This window comes from Brienomyrus brachyistius, chromosome 15, assembly GCF_023856365.1.
Source record: "Brienomyrus brachyistius isolate T26 chromosome 15, BBRACH_0.4, whole genome shotgun sequence".
Classification (NCBI taxonomy): Eukaryota; Metazoa; Chordata; class Actinopteri; order Osteoglossiformes; family Mormyridae; genus Brienomyrus; species Brienomyrus brachyistius.
The window spans coordinates 24,202,718-24,222,142 of record NC_064547.1 but is presented as its reverse complement, the minus strand read 5'-3'; the positions used below and the strand labels follow the sequence as shown (position 1 = coordinate 24,222,142).

The window sequence follows — 19,425 nt, the reverse complement described above, 5'->3', positions numbered from 1 at the left end:
AAACTCAAAACTGTCTGGAGAATAACATTTATTATTGTAATTTTATTATTTTACATATTGTTTTTTCTCTGAAAGTGGCTCTTTAATAATTATATTAAATGTTTGTTTTTGTCTTGATTCTGGTTTCAGATCAACAAGAATATGTGTTAGGCCAAAAATACTATGGAGTTTGAAAATCTTTTGCCCAAATGACTTTTACCAACTGTCATGTGTCTGAGTATCAGTTTGCCAGTGGATCAGTATGGCTTTATTCTGTCTGCTGTGTTTTTATAGCTAATATTGTCCCTCCTTTATATCTGACTGTGGAATCCATAGATTCTCATTCTGGCCTACTTATTATGCATTGTTTTTATTGTATTGGATCACTCATCCATTCACCCACCCATCTATTTCTAATACCCACTGTAGCCTATATGACAGCAGCTTACTCTTTGCCAGATCAAGGGTTACGTTTGTTTTCTTCAATCACATCCAACGTCTTACCCTGAGGTGAGCTTTGCTGTTTGTAATTAAATCTGTATTGTTGTTGTGAATGCAAATATTTAAAAAATACATGCTATTTTTAATTTTTAAGATGTGCAAGAAACATGCACAGCAGTGAGATAAGCAAACTTTGAATTCTAATCGAAACATGACACTGAATTAGATTGAGAATTGCTTTGTACTACTGGCAATGTGCATGACTAAATTGACACATGAATAAGGATTTATCAGCTCTGCAATGGCAGAGTTATGCGGAGAAGCTGGATTTGACATAATAAGAGTGTAAATGTCATGGTTTTGACATTAGCTTCACTTCTTCCTTCACTAAGCATATCGACAGAAAGGGTAAGTTAAAGGTGGAGAAATTGTTCCTGTCAATCAGCGCTACATGAATTTGCATCCTAACATCTTAGCACTATTTACAAGACAATGCAGAAAGATGTTGAGATATATTAGCGAAAAAACATACAATCTAACGTGTACATGCATACAATGTATGTATAGAATTTCATAAATTACTTGTGACATTCTAGCAATAACATCGTAACATATTTGTATACGGGGGGATGACCACTTGACAATTTCGCCCAAACTATTTTATATGTTAAGTAATTATGCTTTGTAATAGATGAGTAGTGATTAATGCTTTATAATAAATGATATCGTGTCTTAAGTCATTGTAAGGTATAGATAAATTATAACCATACACTTACACTTTCCGTACACTTGTTAGATTCAGTGGGCAGTGGTGGCTTGACGGTTAGGGAAGCGTACTTGTAATTCAAAGATTGCAAGTTAGAATGCCCGACCAGCAAGGCACGGAATTCCCCGGGCGCTGAATTAACTGCCCCTTGCTATGTCACGAAAGTCACATATGGGTTAAATGCAGAGGACACATTTCGTTGTCGCGCACTGTGTGCTGTGGTGTGTTAACAATGATCACTGATGGCGTCTTTTCTGAGGTTTCATAATCCAAATCCCAATGTCTATTCATCCACGAATGTAACACTATGGCATATTTCCATACCACCCATCAATACCCAGCTTTGCTGTCGGTGATCCTTTAATCTATTTGTCTAGTATCCTTGCGGTTGGCGCGTGACGGTAGTGAATGAAGGCATCTTTGCAGTAAAGTCGCTGCGGGGATGATGTGAGAAACACCTCCCTTACTGCGTTAACGGCGCGTGGCACATTTACATCCTGTTCAGTTGCGGCGTCCGTGGCCGCTATGGCGACCGAAGTTTGATCATGGGTGGGGTGTCTCCGCCAAAGAAGGGGCACTCTGTGTGCAAAATGTCGCGCAAAGTGCTCAAATGCACCGTGCATGTGGATATTCAGGCTGTAAGTACGGATTGTTCTGTGCGTGTCGGTATCCTGAATCCTTAAATATGGTGAAACTGGATGGAAAGGAAACAATTCTCGAACTGAATAGTTGAATAATCGGACGATCCGCCTCTACTTAAAGTGGCACCATATAAGCCTTTGAACAAGGAAACCCTGCATTAACCCAGGAAGTCTGCAGTCTCTAATGATATTGCTCTGATCTGAAATGAAACTGAAAATCTTTAAAGCACTGCTTGATCGCTATAGTTGGTGCAGTTATTTGCATGCGTCGCACACGGAAGTTGCAAACTATAACGGAACACACTATAAATATATTGCCCTCGTTTAATACGAAATTATGCAATTAATTTCGGACGATATTTACAACAACATGGAAATCTTAAAGATACGTCCTTTCTATAATTAATATCGTATTTTAACTGAAACATTTTAATTATATTTTTGTTAATAACAGATTACCTGCCCGGGGGTGGTGCTTCCCAACCATCAGGACATATACCTGAGTGTTTGTATAATGGGCCAATACCAGAAGACTCTTTGTTTGGCTCCTGTGTTTCCTTTGTTATTCCATGAAAAAATGGTCTTTGAGAAGGTAGGATGAGCCAATGATTCAGGGCTTCTAGAAAAAAATTAGTTTTGAGTTTCTTCTTCAAACGGTTTCTTACTTAGACATCCATTTTATTAGCATGCCTTGTGACTTTTAATTTTACTTTGCGGTAGTATGCCATACTAACGTGATATACATGGTTCAGATTTGATAGGGTTAATTGTGATGAGCTGCGTGACTTCTGTGATATGTTATGGAATAGCCTTCCTGATAATGTAGTGCAAACTGAATCCTTGGGTTCCTTTAAATCAGAGCTAGATAAGATTTTAACGACTCTGAGCTATTAGTTTAGTTCTCCCCAAGCGAGCTTGATGGGCCGAATGGCCTCCTCTCGTTTGTATAGTTCTTATGTTCTTATGTTTATTTTACATTACACCGTTATGTTTACATTTTCTTGAACTATTTTAACGTTCCTTTTCCAGTTTCCATAGTTAAAGACCCTGCTGACTTGATTGTTTTCTGGTTTGTAAATGTTCCCCAAAAGACATTTTCAGAGGCTGTTGACCCGTGTGATATAGCTGATATTCTGGAGCGTAAGTAGCTCCTATTTGATTTCAGTCCTTATCAGGATCATTAAGGTGTGTCTTTACTACAGAAATAGCCAATTTCTCTGTTTGTATTTTGCAGTGGACGCAACCTGCTTTGAGCTGATTCAGCTTGTTCCCCCAGGTCGGCTCCCTCATTTCTGACTTAACTCCTGGCATCTGCCATAGATTTGCCCTTTGTGATCCATACGCACTTGTTTGCGATGGTGACCTTGCCTGTGTTAATTTCCTTCTGCAGAGGGTGAAATCCTGGCCACCCTTGAGATGAACACCAGGGCTTTCTTATATCCAGCCCCCACTCGATCTCCTGGGGGCTCTGGTCCAGGGAGAGAGATGCTTATGAAGAAATCAGCCTCCTTCCCTGTAGGTTCATGACTAACAACATCACAGATTAACCTAGTTATGACTTTTCTTATTTACAGGGGGTTCTTGTAAAATATATCTACCCTGATTCCCTGTGAACTTTTAAAATTGCTTTTCCTTAGGGAATATCGCCTAGAGTGGAATTTACAACGAGCACCATTATGGAGGAATGTGATTTAAAAGCCGGGCGATCTCCATGCCTTGTAAGTGTTCAGCGTGTCTGCTCCCCTTGCCATCTTCTGCTTAAGTGTGTTAAATGACCTGTTTTTATTTAAGCGAGTTGAAGTTTCATTGCATCTGCACACAAAGGAACCGATGGTAAAATTTGAATTTGAAATTGTGACTATCAACCAACAATTTAGAGCTTAAATAAGCGGAGATGAAAGTCACAATGACACATGGACTGTGCGCTGCTTCTCGTCTTATTTCTGAAGTCACATCTGTGCAGAAATTTTTAGTGTCTGATCCGCTTTCTTACATTTTTTTATTCAGTATCTTGACGGCAAAGGTGTAATTTTTATATATGTGTCTTTGGAGACGCCTGAATCTCCATATTTACTCTATTGGAGTTTTCTTATGTAACTTTTCCTAGTATTGAAAGATTGTTTAGAAGCTTTTGTATCTGTACTTCTGTGTTCTTGTTATTTCCAGGTTCACGCCCCCCCCCCCCTTTCTTACATAATTACTTTTATAATTGTATGTTTCTTCAGCTAGGCTACCTCAATGCACAATGTGAAGTATGCTTTATTTCCGAAGAAGGAAATTTACAAAAAAAATGTTCAGCCCTGTTCATTGGACACCATTTCTGTCTGTTTTCCCCCTTAACCAAAGCTGACAGAAAACAAAGCAAAACAAACAAAGATGTTTTCTGTGCTAAATCTAAAAACGGCGGCACATCCCGCACAGCCAGAAGACGTCGTGTCACCATTTAAAATCATCTTGACCTTAAAAGAAAAACTATCAACTATTATCAAGTCGCCGCCGCGCTATCCGACCCACAGCCTGGCTCTGGCTATAGGGGCCATATATTTAAAGAGGGATTATTGACGAAATGCCAACTGTGCATAAAGGCCGGCTTCCCTGTAATGACTCGCGAGGAGATGCGCATTCTCAGAGTGATGGAGGTGAGCATCGCTGTCATGCCAGCGCCTGCCTGATCGATGCCCGAGAACATCATCAAACAGGCCGTGAGGAGAAGGATGTGGAGGCCCCGGTACTTTCTATTAGGGTTTTGCATTAGCTAAAGGGGCAGTTTGCTCCTCATCAGCCCTATCTGACTTGGGCATTGTTACCGCTGTTCAGTCCAGATCTCTGCCTGTCCTCCTTGCAAGCACGCCTTGGTCCTGACTTGACACGGCCCTTTATAAATAGCTTCTGTCCCAGTGATTTGCATGTATTTGAACGGGAATCGTTTGTTGTTTAATAAGCTACTTGGGGCCCCGGCTTTGTTGTTTCAAGGACACCCTGCTTTATCTACTATTACCAAGACCAGCCGACCCACTAATCACATCAGACAAGCCCAACTTGCAGCAGCAAATGGCTCCTTTGTGCTCCAACCTAAAGAGAACCGGGACAAAGAGGAATAAAGGCAAAAATGCTTAATTTCATTAAATCTCTCTTCTCAAAGCAATCTAAATCAGGATTTATTTATTCTGTTTTAAAAATGAGCTAATATGGCAGGATGTTCAAATTAGCATTTAAATTATCTTTATTTTTACAGCCATGTAATGGCATTATCACATTAGTCTGGAGCCGGCCATCAAATGCAATTAACATTTTTTAAAAACTTATTTATCCGAACATCGCCTGCAGGAGAACAGTTATTGCAATGCAGAATTATGTTAGCTGCTGGTAGAATTATTGAACCCATTTGCCAACAAAGGTGATGTTGGCTTTGTTTAGGGCTACCTTTCCTGTCTGCAGTGAGCTTGTTTCAGGAATCTCAGAGCTAAAAGAATTTCTGCTTTATTTACAGCCAGTGTAACTCCCCAGTACTTCCCCAGAATACTGCACTTGAGGACTGTTCCCCCTCGTTATAGTGTGATAATGGAATCTTCCTGTACTCACTGCACTCATTCGGTGTCTGCTTGATTTTGAATAGTTTTTTAGGGTGAGAAAGGATTTTCTTTCAGTTTAGGTTTTTATGGATTAAATGGTACGTTTGCTTCTTCAGCCTGTCCAGCCGTGTTCAGAGAAACCCAGATCTATTCAAAGGCCCAGAGGGCTCACTGACTTTGCGGCGAAGGGGACCCCGACGGCCCGTCCTATCTGCAGCTACGAAAGGCCCACAGTGGCCTCCCAGCTACGGGTCCTGTCCCCATACACCCACCGGCGTATGTGCCAGCTCTCTGAGGATGCCAGGCAGCGGCTCAGCCACCTCCAGCTGGGGCCCTTCAGGTTTAAGAAGGAGTCTGACGACCAGGCCCCTTTCGTGGTAGGAGCCTCTGGCCATTTCACTTGAATCATATTGTTCCAAGTGTGGTTCCTAGACCATGTGCAGACCCGGCTGGCCCACATGCTCCTGGTCCTGATTATTCTCCCTCTGGGCAGCTATTTGGCTGTTTAAACTTGACCTCTCCATTGACTGCCTGCGAGGTTCTTCCTCGACGTTTTGTTATGCTTACGTCTTGGTAAACATGTCGGTGACGTGCAGTATCATGCCCTTGGCAGTTTCTTTGCCTGCTTAAGCAACAGTTTTGATGAGGATAACGATATGGCCTTAGATATTAAAACGGATGCATGGATTTGGTGAAGATGTCAGTATGGCGTTTTTTGGAATGTAGCCTTTGAAACGGAGCATCATGCAGAATACATCCTGGAGCTACAATTAACCTTGGTAATTAAGAGTCAAACCATGATTAACAAATAGCTTCCTATTGAAGGGGCTTAGCCCACTGGATGCATTATTAATGTGTGTTTAAAGTCTGCACGCTTGTTTGTGTGGAAGCGAATTGCTCTTCATTAATGAGAGCGATAATCATGCGATATAATTGAAGTGCCAAGAATTTAATTGAAGTTGATGTAACTCCAGCCTCCGCACACCTGGGCAAAGCTGTCGTTCCGCCGGCTTTGTCAAACTTCCTCCTTTTCAGCGTTTTGTGGTCTTTACTGGAAGCGATTAAACTTGAAATGAAAGACAAATATGTGGCGCTAAATGAGGCCTGTGGTTTGTTTGCTGCTGTTAAGCTCCGCCGGTTCACGGTGTCGTCCTGCCGGCCCGCAGGTTCCCCACGTGCCCAACTCCTCCTTCCACGAGTCTTCATTCCGTCCACAGCCGTCTTACGAGGTGCTGCGTCACAGCTGGTCTGCGGCTTCCGCAGTCAGTCACCCCGAAGGTGTGCATGTACGTCGTCGTCTTCCCGTGTCCTCTGAGGAGCCGCTGTTTCGTCCGGTTGTGTCTACCTGGTCCCTTTGCCTCAGTTGTCATCCAGGCCCATCTCGTCGTATATTTATTGGTTTCTGTTTTTATTATTTCTTGGCAGATTCTTCGCTCCTTGGCAGCTACCGACCGAAGTTTGCGAGAGTAAGTGACATTTTGACAGAAACGTGTTATCAAAAGGTTGCGCTTCAATGCAACCTGAAAGGAGAGACACCTTAATACCCAACTATGCATATTACTTTTCCTGAAATGTATTTCTCAGAAGGAATGTGCCACATGAATGAAGCCCCCCAGCTCCTGAGGGCATGGAGAATAATTTTCACCCACTGTTGCCCAGCTCCGTAAAGCGGAAGCGTCTTCCTGGGGGGGGGGCTCGCCTTCAGGGTCCTCATCTATGAATGGGGGGGGTGTGAATGAGCTGTCCAGATCCCTGCCTGAGCTGCATGGTCTCTGACTCCCCGTAGGACAGTAGGAGCTCTCCAAAGGCATGCAGGGCCCCCGGGGGGGTGCCAGGGAAGAGGTGTCTCAGCCCCCCTGCAGGGGCTTCCCTGCCGGCCCACTCCACCCCTGTGCCCGGTGTGACGGTTACCCAGAGTCCCCTGCTGAGCCGTAGCTCCCTACGTGAAAGGTAACTTCCCGTCTTGTACCCCACCCCTCGTGAATCGGCTTCATACGCGGTGTAGAAGTTTCCATGGTCATCATGATAGCAGTGATGTTCTGCTCCCTTAAATCTAAATTCCTTTTAAAAGTTTACCAAGCATGACAGTCGACTTATTTGGTCGTGAGTAAGTTATGAGGCGGTTGTAACAGTACAGACCTTTTGATAAGTTACATTAAGATATACAAATACATGTAATTGGTTTGAGTAGCGGAATGCTAATGGTAAAAGGTGCTCTACTAATATAAAACCATCCAATTCTGTCTGGAATATTGCCTGCAGGTTGTCTGATGTCTGTGTTTTGTATAATAGTTTGTCAAAATGCAGGCTGAAAGCTGCCTCTTAGGGGACAGCGTGTACCTGTTAGTAAACAATGAAATTCATAAATATTCCCAGAGGTAGATTAAGAAAACATATAAAGGCGAAAAACAAACCCGAGCAGAGAGATTGCTCTATGGGTGGAAATAAAGGGAACCCGAATGGGACTGGTGCTGGTGCTCAGGTCTGGGTCACTGGGGCGAGGCAAACACAACACGTCCAAGTTATACACACACTGGGACCAAGGGGCAGGTAGACTAAATTAACCCCAGCCATTTCCAATGGTCACCTGACGTTCCCTCCCCAGCCAGATGGTGACCTTTCCCGCCCCCTTCACTTATGTACGATTCATTATAGTCGTTTTATAGAAGATAAAAATACCAATGCGTATCACCCAATGCCCAAAGTAATTCACTCAAAGTAAAACAAAAATATCTGCTACATAAATCATCAGTGTAGACCTTCAGCATTGACTCTCATTAGTACAAAGTGCAAGTGCAGTTTATTTTTCAGCACTATGTGGCATATGTAGGCCTGCTACCCTGGAGATTAGACAGGGACTGGCTTCCTGTAGGCTTCCCTCGCCCTCTGCCGTCAGCTTGCTAAGGCCCTCCTAGGGCTGCCTGGATGCACCGTGGAGCTGCACGTGGTGGTGAGGGACACACTCTGGCTTATTGTTAATGTGTCGATCAGCTGGACCACGGCACGGGGCATCCTTCCGGATAGGGCAGAGGCTAGAGCAGAGTCATCATTAAAAGTCCATCGCCTTCGGTATCGTCTGAGTCTGAGAGATTGTCACTATTTTAGGTTCTGCCTCTGGATTTGGGCTCTCTGTGGTATTTTTGAAACCAGGTGAAGGTTTAGAGGGTAACTCTTGAATTTATTTACTGTGTATTTAACATTACCCCCTAGACACGGAAAGTATTTAAATTTGCCAGTATATTGAAAGGATGGAGAAAAACTCCACATATGAATTTTCAGTTAGGCTGTATTGACTGAATTTGAACCTTATCATCACAGCCAAATGAGGTACCCTGTCTGTCTAATCTTTATTCTCATCTTTGAAAGCAGGAAAATTCTTCTCCCCCCTCAAATGACAAGATCTGATGTTGTGTCATGTTTGCTTACTGCTTAAGAGAAGGGGAGACCAGGGGAAAACAAAGGGAGATGCTATTGATTGTGTTTTTTGCGAGAATGAGCGCGCTTGACCCCGGTGCTTTAATACACGCGCGACCCTGCCATCGATCCCAGCAGGTGCTGGTGAACGCCACTGCGTGTTTGTTTGGTCGCGTTTCAGTTCATAGCGGGAATCAAAATCAATAGACAATTTTGAAATGAAAAGTAAATTGCGAGCGATCCGCTTTGCTCGATTGAGAATATGGTGGGTTCTTCGGTGCCAGAGATTAAAGGGGCCTCTGCAGAGTTCGGTGACTGGCTGAGAGGCACGTTCTTGGGGTCGCTCAATGCGAAGACAAACGGCAGGTGCTTAGCTCGAGCTGGCTGTCTCCCTCAATCTGGCCCTGCCTCCCGATTGCGCAATTCCATCTTTTCAATCGTTTGCAGCAGCAGCACATGCTGCCCTGTGTAAAATTAAAGGCAATACCCTCGGCCATTTGCAGGAATGAACTCTTCCGTTTACCTTTGTTATGAAAGCGATTCCTATCAATGGGTGTCAGTCCTTTGGCACGTTGTTTAAATCAGGCTGCATGTCTGCCAGGACATGCCTACTTGGCAGACACCTCCAAGTGGCTTCTGTCATCACCCAAGAAAGCTTCATGTGTTTCGAAGATCTTGAAGTTCCAGAAAAACTATTGAAAAGCAAACAATTTTCATTTACTCATGTCTGTTTGAATAATGGGGGCAGCATGGTGGTGCAGTGGTTAGCACTGTTGCCTCACACCTCTGGGACCCGGGTTCGAGTCTCCGCCTGGGTCACATGTGTGCGGAGTTTGCATGTTCTCCCCATGTCGTCGTGGGGTTTCCTCCGGGTACTCCGGTTTCCCCCCACAGTCCAAAAACATGCCGAGGACTTGCTAAATTGCCCATAGGAGTGCATGTGAGAGTGAATGGTGTGTGAGTGTGCTCTGCGATGGGCTGGCCCCCCATCCTGGGTTGTTCCCTGCCTCGTGCCCATTGCTTCTGGGATAGGCTCCGGACCCCCCGCGACCCAGTAGGATAAGCAGTTTGGAAAATGGATGGATGGATGTTTGAATAATTTCTTCATTAGCTACTTCATAGCTAATAAAACATGTTGAAGACCATTTTTATTCATACCTGTTTAATCGTAAGGGATATAGACTGCTGACAAGCTGATACACAGCATGTGCGTTTGCCGGCTTTATGCTTTACAGACTGTAATTTCTAGAGTTAGAGCACAGACTAGTGGCTGAAAGGTAGAAAGGTAGACCTTCCAGTTGTATCTGTGGCCTGAGCTGCTATTGGATAAAAGCTGAGCCTCTTCTTCTCTACTTAAACATTAAGCATCACCAAATGTGGTTTGAATGTTAGGTTCGCGTGGCACCACCGTGCTTCCGGATCTCGCAGGGCTCTTTGACCCCATCTGGCCACTGAAGCTGATCATAGAGTGCTAACTGGGCGGTGCCATCTGGTGGTCCCTCAGGTTCCGGAGCGGCCCGGCCAGCCCGGCCTGCTGGGATGAGATCCACAGGCGTGTGCAGAGGCTGCTGAGGAACCATGCCGTCCCCAGCAAGCTGGGCTTTGTGAGTACTGCTCGAGACCAGGGAGACCAGGGGAGAGACGGAGAAGGTGGGGACCATGAAAAAGAGTGGGGGGGGGGGGGCATGGGCCCTGCCTGAAAGCCCTTTGAAGCTTTAGGCCCCAGAGAGACACCCCGAGGAATGCAGGCGTCCCAGTAAGAAGCAGAGCCCCCTCTGCCTGCCTGCGTTAACGCAGCTGATAGCTGCGTCTCACTAATTACCGCAAAACCCGAAATCCAGCGTTGGCAGCGAGCGGCAGGCAGCGGGCCGCCATGAAGGGCTCATTTCCTCAGCACTAAGAGGAGGGATCGGCACGTGACGCCTCGAATGCAGGCCGTGAGCCAGGCTTAAGGGGGAATGAATGTAATCCAGGCACACAATTAAAAGGCAGAACAACAAAGGGGATTATTTATGAAGCATTTCCATCATTCCTCTTTAGGCGCCTGGCTACAGTTGTTGAGGATATTTAAAATGGTCTCATGTAAGATTTGTGTAATTTTATCGGTTTAATAACATTAAACTCTTGACTCAAAGGTTGTTCACTGGCCTTGTGTAATACAGTTCATTTTGTTATAATAACATTAGGACAGAATTGCTGTTACTGTATGAAGTGTCTGCTTATTATCACTGTAATATACTGCAAGCATTCACTGGATTAACAACACACAACTTATTGGTCGGCTGGAGGTACAGTACAGTACCCAATGAAGTTACTGCTATCCATCCATCCATTTTCCAAACCGCTTATCCTACTGGGTCGCGGGGGGTCCGGAGCCTAGACTGATGTAGGGAAGCGATCTCATTCGTAACCTGGGGACTGCCTGTATATTTACGCTGTTATGCAGACTACTGATTCTTTGCAACGTTATCAGTGTTGGGCCCCTGTCATCCCCAGAATGAGGATGGTGCAGAAGAGGATTCAGCCCACCCTGGCCCTCAGGGGTCATGTGACTCAGCCCAGCGTGGCCCTCAGCGGTCACGTGACACAGCCCAATGTGACGGCCACATCATTCAGGACCGGTAAATGCCTCGCCCTCTTCACCATGCCGCCTTAGCACTGATATCGTACTTCTGCAGGTATGACGAATGAATTCCTGTTGTTCTCTGCTTATCTAAATGGTCACTCGTTTTCTTTTCCCTGACAAGAACTATCAGTGCTGCGATTAGATTTAAATGCCATTTTGTGGTGTTTATACTTTATACTGTGCTTGTGCTCTTATTTCCATTAGGGAAACGGCTACAACTTAATAATGGTCATTTTCATTTACAAAATGTTTCATTGCCTCCCTGCATTCCATTTTTTTCCCCATATTCACTGCCTGCAAGTAATAAAACACAGCAGTTAAATTCCCCTTTCAGTGATGAAAACGTGCCGCCTACACCATTTTTTCAATATTCATATAATATGCTACATAATCATGTAAATATACAGAAATACAAATACATATGCATATAACCTGTTATGTCTGATGCATGATAATTTTCCAAAAACCTGAAACGCAAAGTAATGCATCTTTAGCACACTGTTTTATATCATTCTGCAGCATTTAGGAAGTTGAAGACAATGTTTCCGTTTTGTAAACCAGAATTTGAGCTGCAATCACTAGACATTTTATCAAACTTACCTTTTAAAAATATTGGATAATTTGATTGCTATGAGCTGTCTACTTAACGATTGCAGCTTTAAATGCAAGATGAAAACAGACAATGCAGGATCATAAGTTTTAAATATTGCCATTAGAAAGCGCCATAACACTGTCAGGGCTAATACAAAGGGCTCCATAAATCACCTCTTTATGTATTACAATACCCCACCCCACCCAGCGGTTAAGTGCTGCATGGGGGGTGTTTATTCACTTATATTTGCCTGTTTCTTTCAGCAAGGACATTCCCAGCGGAGCATCTGTCTACGTGAACAATGGCATCTTCTGGTCCAATCAGGTGGCTCGGCACACAGGGAAGTCCCACAGGGCGGCGTTTGAGGACAGCCTCAGTCGGATATACAAGGACCTCTACAGCGACGCGTCCAATAGCGGTTAGGGGCAGAGATGGCGGCCCAGCTGACTGAACCGAACGCCCGATGGACGGTATGACCATCTCAGGATCTGTAGGAAAAGCTCTGGAATGTTCTAAATGGCAACACGATGAACTTGCTGTGTATTTTCATCTTTTATATATTTTTGTATAGTACAGCCAAGATTGAAAAATGTTAACGCCTTAAATGCATGCACATCCGGGCTGTAGCCCGGCTTTGATTTTCATTCTGTCCTCGTTTTGCTATAGTTCTGCTTTTTTGCATTTTCTGGCATCTTTTGCTGCTGAAAATGTGTGTGTGTGCGTGCAAGCAAGCAAGCAAGCAATCACCAACGAGGGACCAGCTTCCTGCAGGCCAGGACTGTTTATTGTTCTGCTGGGGGTGAGCAGGAGACAGAGCACTACTTTAACTCAGAACATTGTCAATGACATTTCACAGCAGCGCCACCTCATGGAAGAGGGATGTAAAAGGTCCCAGGATGTAGTTTGTTTAGATTCTTTCACATAACTAGTTAAAATTGAGTCTGTTTCAAAGGCAGTGTCCACCATTATCCCATTCAAACAAGACAGAGTCGCACTATCTTCAGAAATCATCTACTATTCGCCTTACAAGAAATGTACAAAGTGTACAAAATTGAGTCCTGTTTTGTTCTGGTTCGGTTTACAAATTATTGCGTGCTTTGTCCAGCGGGGGGCAGAGTAGGATATATAAAAAAGGAATAGATTATTCTGACTTCATCTAAGTCTGCATGCACTGTTCAGACTGAAAATGTTGGATCGCACACGTCAGTCATCAGCATTCATTACTCCAGCAGCCCTTCAGTGAGACGGCCCGGCTCATTCCAGATGCAAGTCACACTTAAAGCGGTTTGCCCGCCTTCTTTTTATTTGACTTATTTAAGTTCCTGTGCTTCTTCCTTCCGGATGCCATTGCAGCTTTTTCGGCCATGATCTCCCGGTATTTCTTCTTGTTGTAACTGGTGAGAGAAAGAAGAAACCAAAACACTGAGCAACAAACCCCAGGACAGCAGAGCCCTATAGGAGATGGAACTGGGTCTACCTGAAGTGGTTTACGAATTAAACAAATCTGTTTCTGAACCAGTAATGCAGGGGTAGGGAACCTGATCCATGGAGAGCCGGAGCGGGTTTTTGGGATGGCCTCTCAGGCAGCCAATAATACAGCAGCGATTCTCAACTCCAGTCCTTGAATCCACTGTTATTGGCTGATTGAGAGGCCATCCCAAAAACCCGCTCCGGCTCTCCATGGATCAGGTTCCCTACCCCTGCAGTAATGGCTGAAGGAGATGAAGATTTAAAACTGCATCACAGAAGTACAGAACCCATCCCTCCGTGAGGCACAGCTGACATGCCCCGCCCCTGGCCCCGCCCACACTCAGCTCGTCACACGGCCGCACGGTACCTCCTAAACTCTGCGTCTGACAGCAGCTCCTCCACGATGGTCCTCTTCCGCTGCTTCTTGGGAATGCGGGCGTGATAGAAGTCCACAGGACTGTCGACGACCGTGCCAACCTAATCGGGGGAGGGACAGTTAAAACACCAGTGCGTGTAAGGGGAGTGTACGTTCTAGTACTGGTATCAAAAAATCTTGAGCAATGCCCAGCCCTACTCAGGTGGCCACTTTATTAGGCGCTCCCGGCTAGCAGCATGTCAGGCCCTGAGAGAATTTGCTGTTTAATGAGTGAGGTGCAAGTGCTGATAGTAAGATACACTGCTGTGCTGTGAGCATTTACCTGCCCCACGATTTAGCCAGATTTACGGTCCATCTAAAATCATCATATATACATCATATAAAAACAAGCCAATATTTTGCAAATTTCATTCTTTTCGCAACAGTATTGCTACATTTTCCCATTTTGATTTTTTATCCTCTGATGTTTAATACAGCTTTTAAACTCCCACTCGAATGGTTTTTTTTAATTGGTTAATAAACTGGCTGTTAAGGCAGTGACGTCCACTGACCTGCAGGTACTTGGGGAAGCCATCCCGGTCGTTCTTCTTGTAAAACCTCTTGGGGTCCATCGCCGACCGCATCTTCAGCGCTCTCAGGTCATGCTTTAACTCCTCTGTTAACTCGGGGGCCTTCATGTTAAACCAGCCATCTCCGGTTGTCTTCTCTCTCTCCTCCTGGCCAAAGAATCAGGAGAAAGTCAACAGAGCAGCAAAGCAAAAGCCAGATGCAGACACCCAGCACCCCCCCCCCGCCCCCCCAGAGCATTAACCCACATCCATCTGCAGAACAAAATATGAGACACTATCACCCCCATGGGGGGAACTTCGGTTATTTCCACACATCCCATCTTACTCTCCATTAAAGACACAGACACTCATGTATATACAGGTGAAAGCAAGATTTTGGGGTAAAGAGCAAAGGGTCAATCTGTACCCAATATCTAGGGATAAGAGTCTTTTCACAAGGGTGTAATGGTGATATGATTATTCTGTCGGCTACAGGATTTGAACTCATGACCTCCCGGCCTGGAACATGGATCCCTAACTGGCTACACAGCACCCCTAAGGAAAACGGGCCCAGCACAGGCACCATGTATACCAACCCTGCTGCAGCTTTGACTGAAAGCCACAGTGAGACAGCCTGCCTGCACAGCTCCATCAGCTGGCTCTGAGCCGACGTTCACTCACCCTGCGCTTCACTTTCAGTTTCTTCTGCGACTCCTTGTAGGGCGGTATAGCGTCTCTCTTTTCAAAATCAGGGCCAATCACACTCTTCTTCAAAAGCTGCCAGAGAAAAATCAGCAAATAGCATCTATAACATACCCCTCCAAATGCAAAAGGGCAGGAAGTGAATTCTTAGTCTGAAAAATATTTTTAGAAAAAAAACTTACCTCATCTTGATTTTTCTGTTCTTTCAGTTTTTTCAAACTATCGGACACACCTTTTGATTTTTTGCCATCAAAATTTATGTATAATCCACCATACTCCTTTACTTTGAGACCTGGGTCAATGCTGCTGGACAGCTCAAACCTAAAAAATAAAGAAACACTGAATTTAACCAATAACTAATGACTTCCGGTTAAAATGAACACGTCTCATTGCGTGATCCGGACATTTACACTGAAGACCACTAAAAACAACTAACAAATACTTACGAAGCTTTGTTTTTGCTTTTAAAAAGCAATTCGGAATCGTCGTCGTCCTCCTCTTCATCAACAAATTCTTCTGCGTCCTGGTCTTCCTCCATATCATTATCATCTTCTCCCACCTCATTTTCCTTCATTTCCTGTTCCTCATCCAAATAGTACTTATCAAATCCAAGACCAGGCTGCGTGTCGATGACAAACAGCCCACTGCATGGCATGGGCATCTCGCGTTTTGAGGGACCGGCCTGGTTCTGACTTGAAGAGGAATTTTGGTTTTCCCCATCACTGTCCATATTGTCACCATCTGACTCGCTTTCCTGCCCTGAACGCCCATCCTCACTGTCATCCTCATCTTCACTGCTATCCAGCAGAATCAAACAAGGTTTCTTTGCTATTTTGTGGTGGTCAGCCTCTTTTGCGCCATTATCTGTAGGCTCCTCAAGTAAAATCTTAGTGTCTTCCGATTCCTTCTCTGCCTTCTGATCAGACTCGGATAAGATCAATTTAACACTCTGATTTGATAAATTCAATACGACGGAAGAGGTATCATCAAGCATTTGATATCCCTCTTTCATGCCCACATCACCCCCAATGCTATTCGCCTCTTCCTCTTGATGTGCCTTTACAAGTGAAGACTCAGTAAGAGCAGCTGTGTCTGAAAGTTCTGCCTCATTGTCTTTCTTTTCTTCAGTGGCACTATCAAGCAAAGTCACCTTGTCACTATTGGCTGGTGCTACTTCTGGTAAAACCTGGGCTTCAACAGTCTTTTCAGAGCTCAAACCATCCACATCCTCAGCAGTGAGCGTCTTCTCCTGCTCATTTGCCTTTATCAGCGAGTTCTCCAAATGCACCGATTTGGCCACATCCACAGCTTCTGGTGCCTCCACTAGCGACCCACAAGCCTCACGTCTGACCTGCGGCACTGAAACAGCCCGATTGCTGTTGGCTGACCCTGTGCGGCTACTGCAGGGGGTGCCCCTCGTTCTTGTGGATCTCCGGCTTGCAAGAGAACTGCACGCATCAGTCGATTCAGATCCTGAATCAGGTAAAGCCAAAATACGGCCCTGCGACCTGGTGGACACACAGTTTGGACTGGATTTCCTGGGAGTTCTACTTGGCCCAGACTCAAACCCTTCCGAGTCGAAGGCTGCGGTCTCACTGGTAGAAGCCTGTTTAGCTCTGGTAACTCGGGTTGAATGCACAGTGGGAGGAACATCCGAGTTGGCATCATTCCCGAGACTCATGGGAATTGGCGTAATGGCTCTGAACTTCCTGTTCCTAGTCGTACGACGGACAACGGTACTCTGAAGGCCAGAGACGTTGGAGGAGCAGGAGTCTGGCTCGGACTCGTGCTCCTCCGTGTGCTGTTTGGCAGACCGGCTTGCCATAGCACTCTTCCTCTGGCTCCTAGTGACTCTTTGAGTCCTTGGCTCCCGGGTGGCTGATACTGACGAAGACACAGAGTCCGCCTCAGACACCGCGTCTCCATCTCTCCTCGGGCGGGTGGTCTGCCGGGGTGAGGTGCGCCTCCTTCGGCTCCGGGTTACCCGGCCTTCAGGAGGGTTCTGTCGATCCGACATCTCTGAACAGCAGGATTCTGACTCGGACACGTCAGCCTCGTGGGTGGAGTCCAGCTGGGGGGCATTGTGGTCCTGGCGTTGTGCCGTTTTGGTGTCCCTCCTCGTGGCAGAGCTGCGCAACAGAGAGCCGGGGGGCACCTCCTCATCATCCTGAGAAGCGCTCAATACTTCGGACTGTGCGCTGGTGCCCCCTTGCGCAGCTCTCCTCCTTCTCCTTCCATTTCCCGAAGGGGTGGCATCCTGCAAGACAGTGAAGAGCACTGGTCAATATCCAAATTAACCAAAGTTTCCATGCAAAAATACAGTAATTTTTAGGACTGTACGGCACATGTGAGGGTAGCAGAATGTTTTTTCGGTTAAGCAGTGCTACTTACAGACTGGCATTCGCACCTTAATTATGTTCTGTTACCTTAATATGCGATCAAGGGCGCTTAATTGAGGCAGACAAAAGAACATAAGAAATTAAGAATAAAGTCAGAAAGAAAAGGGCTCTGTTCCACAAATGAAAAACAAGGATTTCAAAATAAAGCAGGAGTATCTAAGTCTACAGTTGAGTTAAAAAATAACATTAGTCTCACCAAGAGAAATGCCGAAAGGAAGACTGCATGGGAGGCTAAGGATGACATTAAAAGGTTCTTCCAATATTTTAACTCCAAAAAGCTCTAAAAGCTGAAATCACTAATTTGCAGTGTAGGAAGGGCCTTATAATTGAAAATGAAATTGATATAGTAAATGAGTTTAATGATTATTTTACACAGGTGTTCACAGTAGAGAACATGAGTAACTTACCACCTTTTAGTACGAATACAGTGTTGTCTTTGACCAATATATGTATAACTGAGGCTGATGCGGTAATAAGCCTAGCTAAGCTCAAAATAAATCGCAGGGCCCTTGTGGCATCTTACCTATAGTTTTAAAAGAGATGAGGGATATTATTAGCCAGCCTTTAACTTTACTATTCTAGAAATCTTTATCAGATCCTGAATCAGATAAAGCCAAAATACGGCCCCGCGACCTGGCTGACATACAGTTTCGACTGGATTTCCTGGGAGTTCTCCCACTAATTTCCACTTACGGCCACAAGCTCTAGTATTTTAACTAATATTGAAGTAGCCATTTGGCTGAACAGCATCCAGACCTCTTAGAATCTTATATACCTGGATCATGACCCCCCCTTAGTCTACCTTTGCTCGATGCTGAACAGATTCAGCTCAGCTAACCTCTCCTCATAAGACATTCCTCTAAGACCAGGAATCATTCTTGTAGCTCTACATTGTACCCTTTCCAAGGCAGCAATGTCCTTCTTATGGTATAGTGACGAAACCTTTACACAATATTCTAGGTGGGGTCTTACCAAGGGATTATATAATCGTAGCATCACCTCCCTTGTCTTAAACTCCGCACATCTAGAGACGTAACCCAGCATGCTATCGGCTTGATGATAAATCTAACAGACTGAACTGTGTGAAACGCATTTAGTGTTTAAGCATACAACACTCATAAAAAGCACATCTGTAGATTTAACCCCGTGATTTGTAGAAAAGACGACCCAGTGCACCAGAAAAAACCATAAGGCTTGGAAAGGCTGAAGGTAAACAGGAGTAATGTGACCTCGTGTGAAGCAAGAATATGTAATTCTATGGACGTTCAGATTATCTTAATTATAGATTAACAAAACAAAAGTTATTCTCAGGATGCATACAAAATGTTAGTTCAACTGCATGCTAATAAACGTTCCTTTTTAAAAAAAAAAAAAAACGCTATTAACATAGATTCTCTCCAAACAGAACTTGGGCCGAAAAGGCCGAGCTGTTGATTAACATTGGTATACTCTAACCGCCAAAGCTAGAATCAATACTATGCAAATAAAAATAAGATATTTGCAAGAAAATGCTTCCACAAACCAACTTTAACACCAAGTTTATATGAAATGTACAGAAGATTTATAAGGTTAACTGCCATTACCAGACGCAGTTCTCATTCAGTTGATTCAGGCATGTCACATTCGATGTTGTCGAAAGCTTAATATTTTTTTAAAAAAACGTCAATGACCCGGCCAACGAGTTAAAACAAAAAAAAGCAACATACCATATTCTTTTGCGTTTCATCGGCTTCAGCTGTATTTGAGGAACACACGCGTGCCCCACTCCTGGTAGCCACCATGTTTCTGTTAACACTTCCGAGTAGTTCAGCATGTTTGTCGCTTCCGGGACAAATTTCGCTCTAGATCCGAGTCTCAGGCGCATGCGTGGTAGTGATGAGAATTACGGCTCTTTCGAGA

General features: G+C 44.7%; 2 protein-coding genes across 3 annotated transcripts; one reads left to right on the top strand and one right to left on the bottom strand.

The window, feature by feature from the left end:
- Positions 1–1,675: 1,675 nt before the first annotated feature.
- spata6 (spermatogenesis associated 6) lies at positions 1,676–15,483 on the top strand. Of its 2 annotated transcripts, XM_048976829.1 has the most exons (14): positions 1,676–1,824; positions 2,282–2,419; positions 2,919–2,967; positions 3,062–3,103; positions 3,218–3,342; positions 3,465–3,545; positions 5,516–5,776; positions 6,566–6,677; positions 6,825–6,865; positions 7,186–7,349; positions 10,318–10,417; positions 11,310–11,434; positions 12,295–12,501; positions 14,921–15,483. In XM_048976829.1, the coding sequence occupies exons 1-13, from the start codon at positions 1,732–1,734 to the stop codon at positions 12,452–12,454; spliced, it is 1,491 nt and encodes a 496-aa protein (XP_048832786.1). In that variant the 5' UTR covers positions 1,676–1,731; the 3' UTR covers positions 12,455–12,501; positions 14,921–15,483. The 2 variants fall into 2 exon arrangements, with proteins under 2 accessions (XP_048832786.1, XP_048832785.1); XM_048976828.1 differs by lacking the exon at positions 14,921–15,483 and having other exon boundaries at positions 12,295–13,103.
- On the bottom strand, positions 12,798–19,362 carry dnttip2 (deoxynucleotidyltransferase, terminal, interacting protein 2). The gene is made up of 7 exons (XM_048976827.1): positions 19,233–19,362; positions 15,574–17,384; positions 15,310–15,448; positions 15,107–15,202; positions 14,429–14,593; positions 13,869–13,978; positions 12,798–13,425 (listed from the first exon to the last, which is right to left on the bottom strand). Exons 1-7 carry the CDS (start codon positions 19,305–19,307, stop codon positions 13,308–13,310), a joined length of 2,514 nt encoding a protein of 837 aa, XP_048832784.1. The 5' UTR covers positions 19,308–19,362; the 3' UTR covers positions 12,798–13,307.
- Positions 19,363–19,425: the final 63 nt, after the last annotated feature.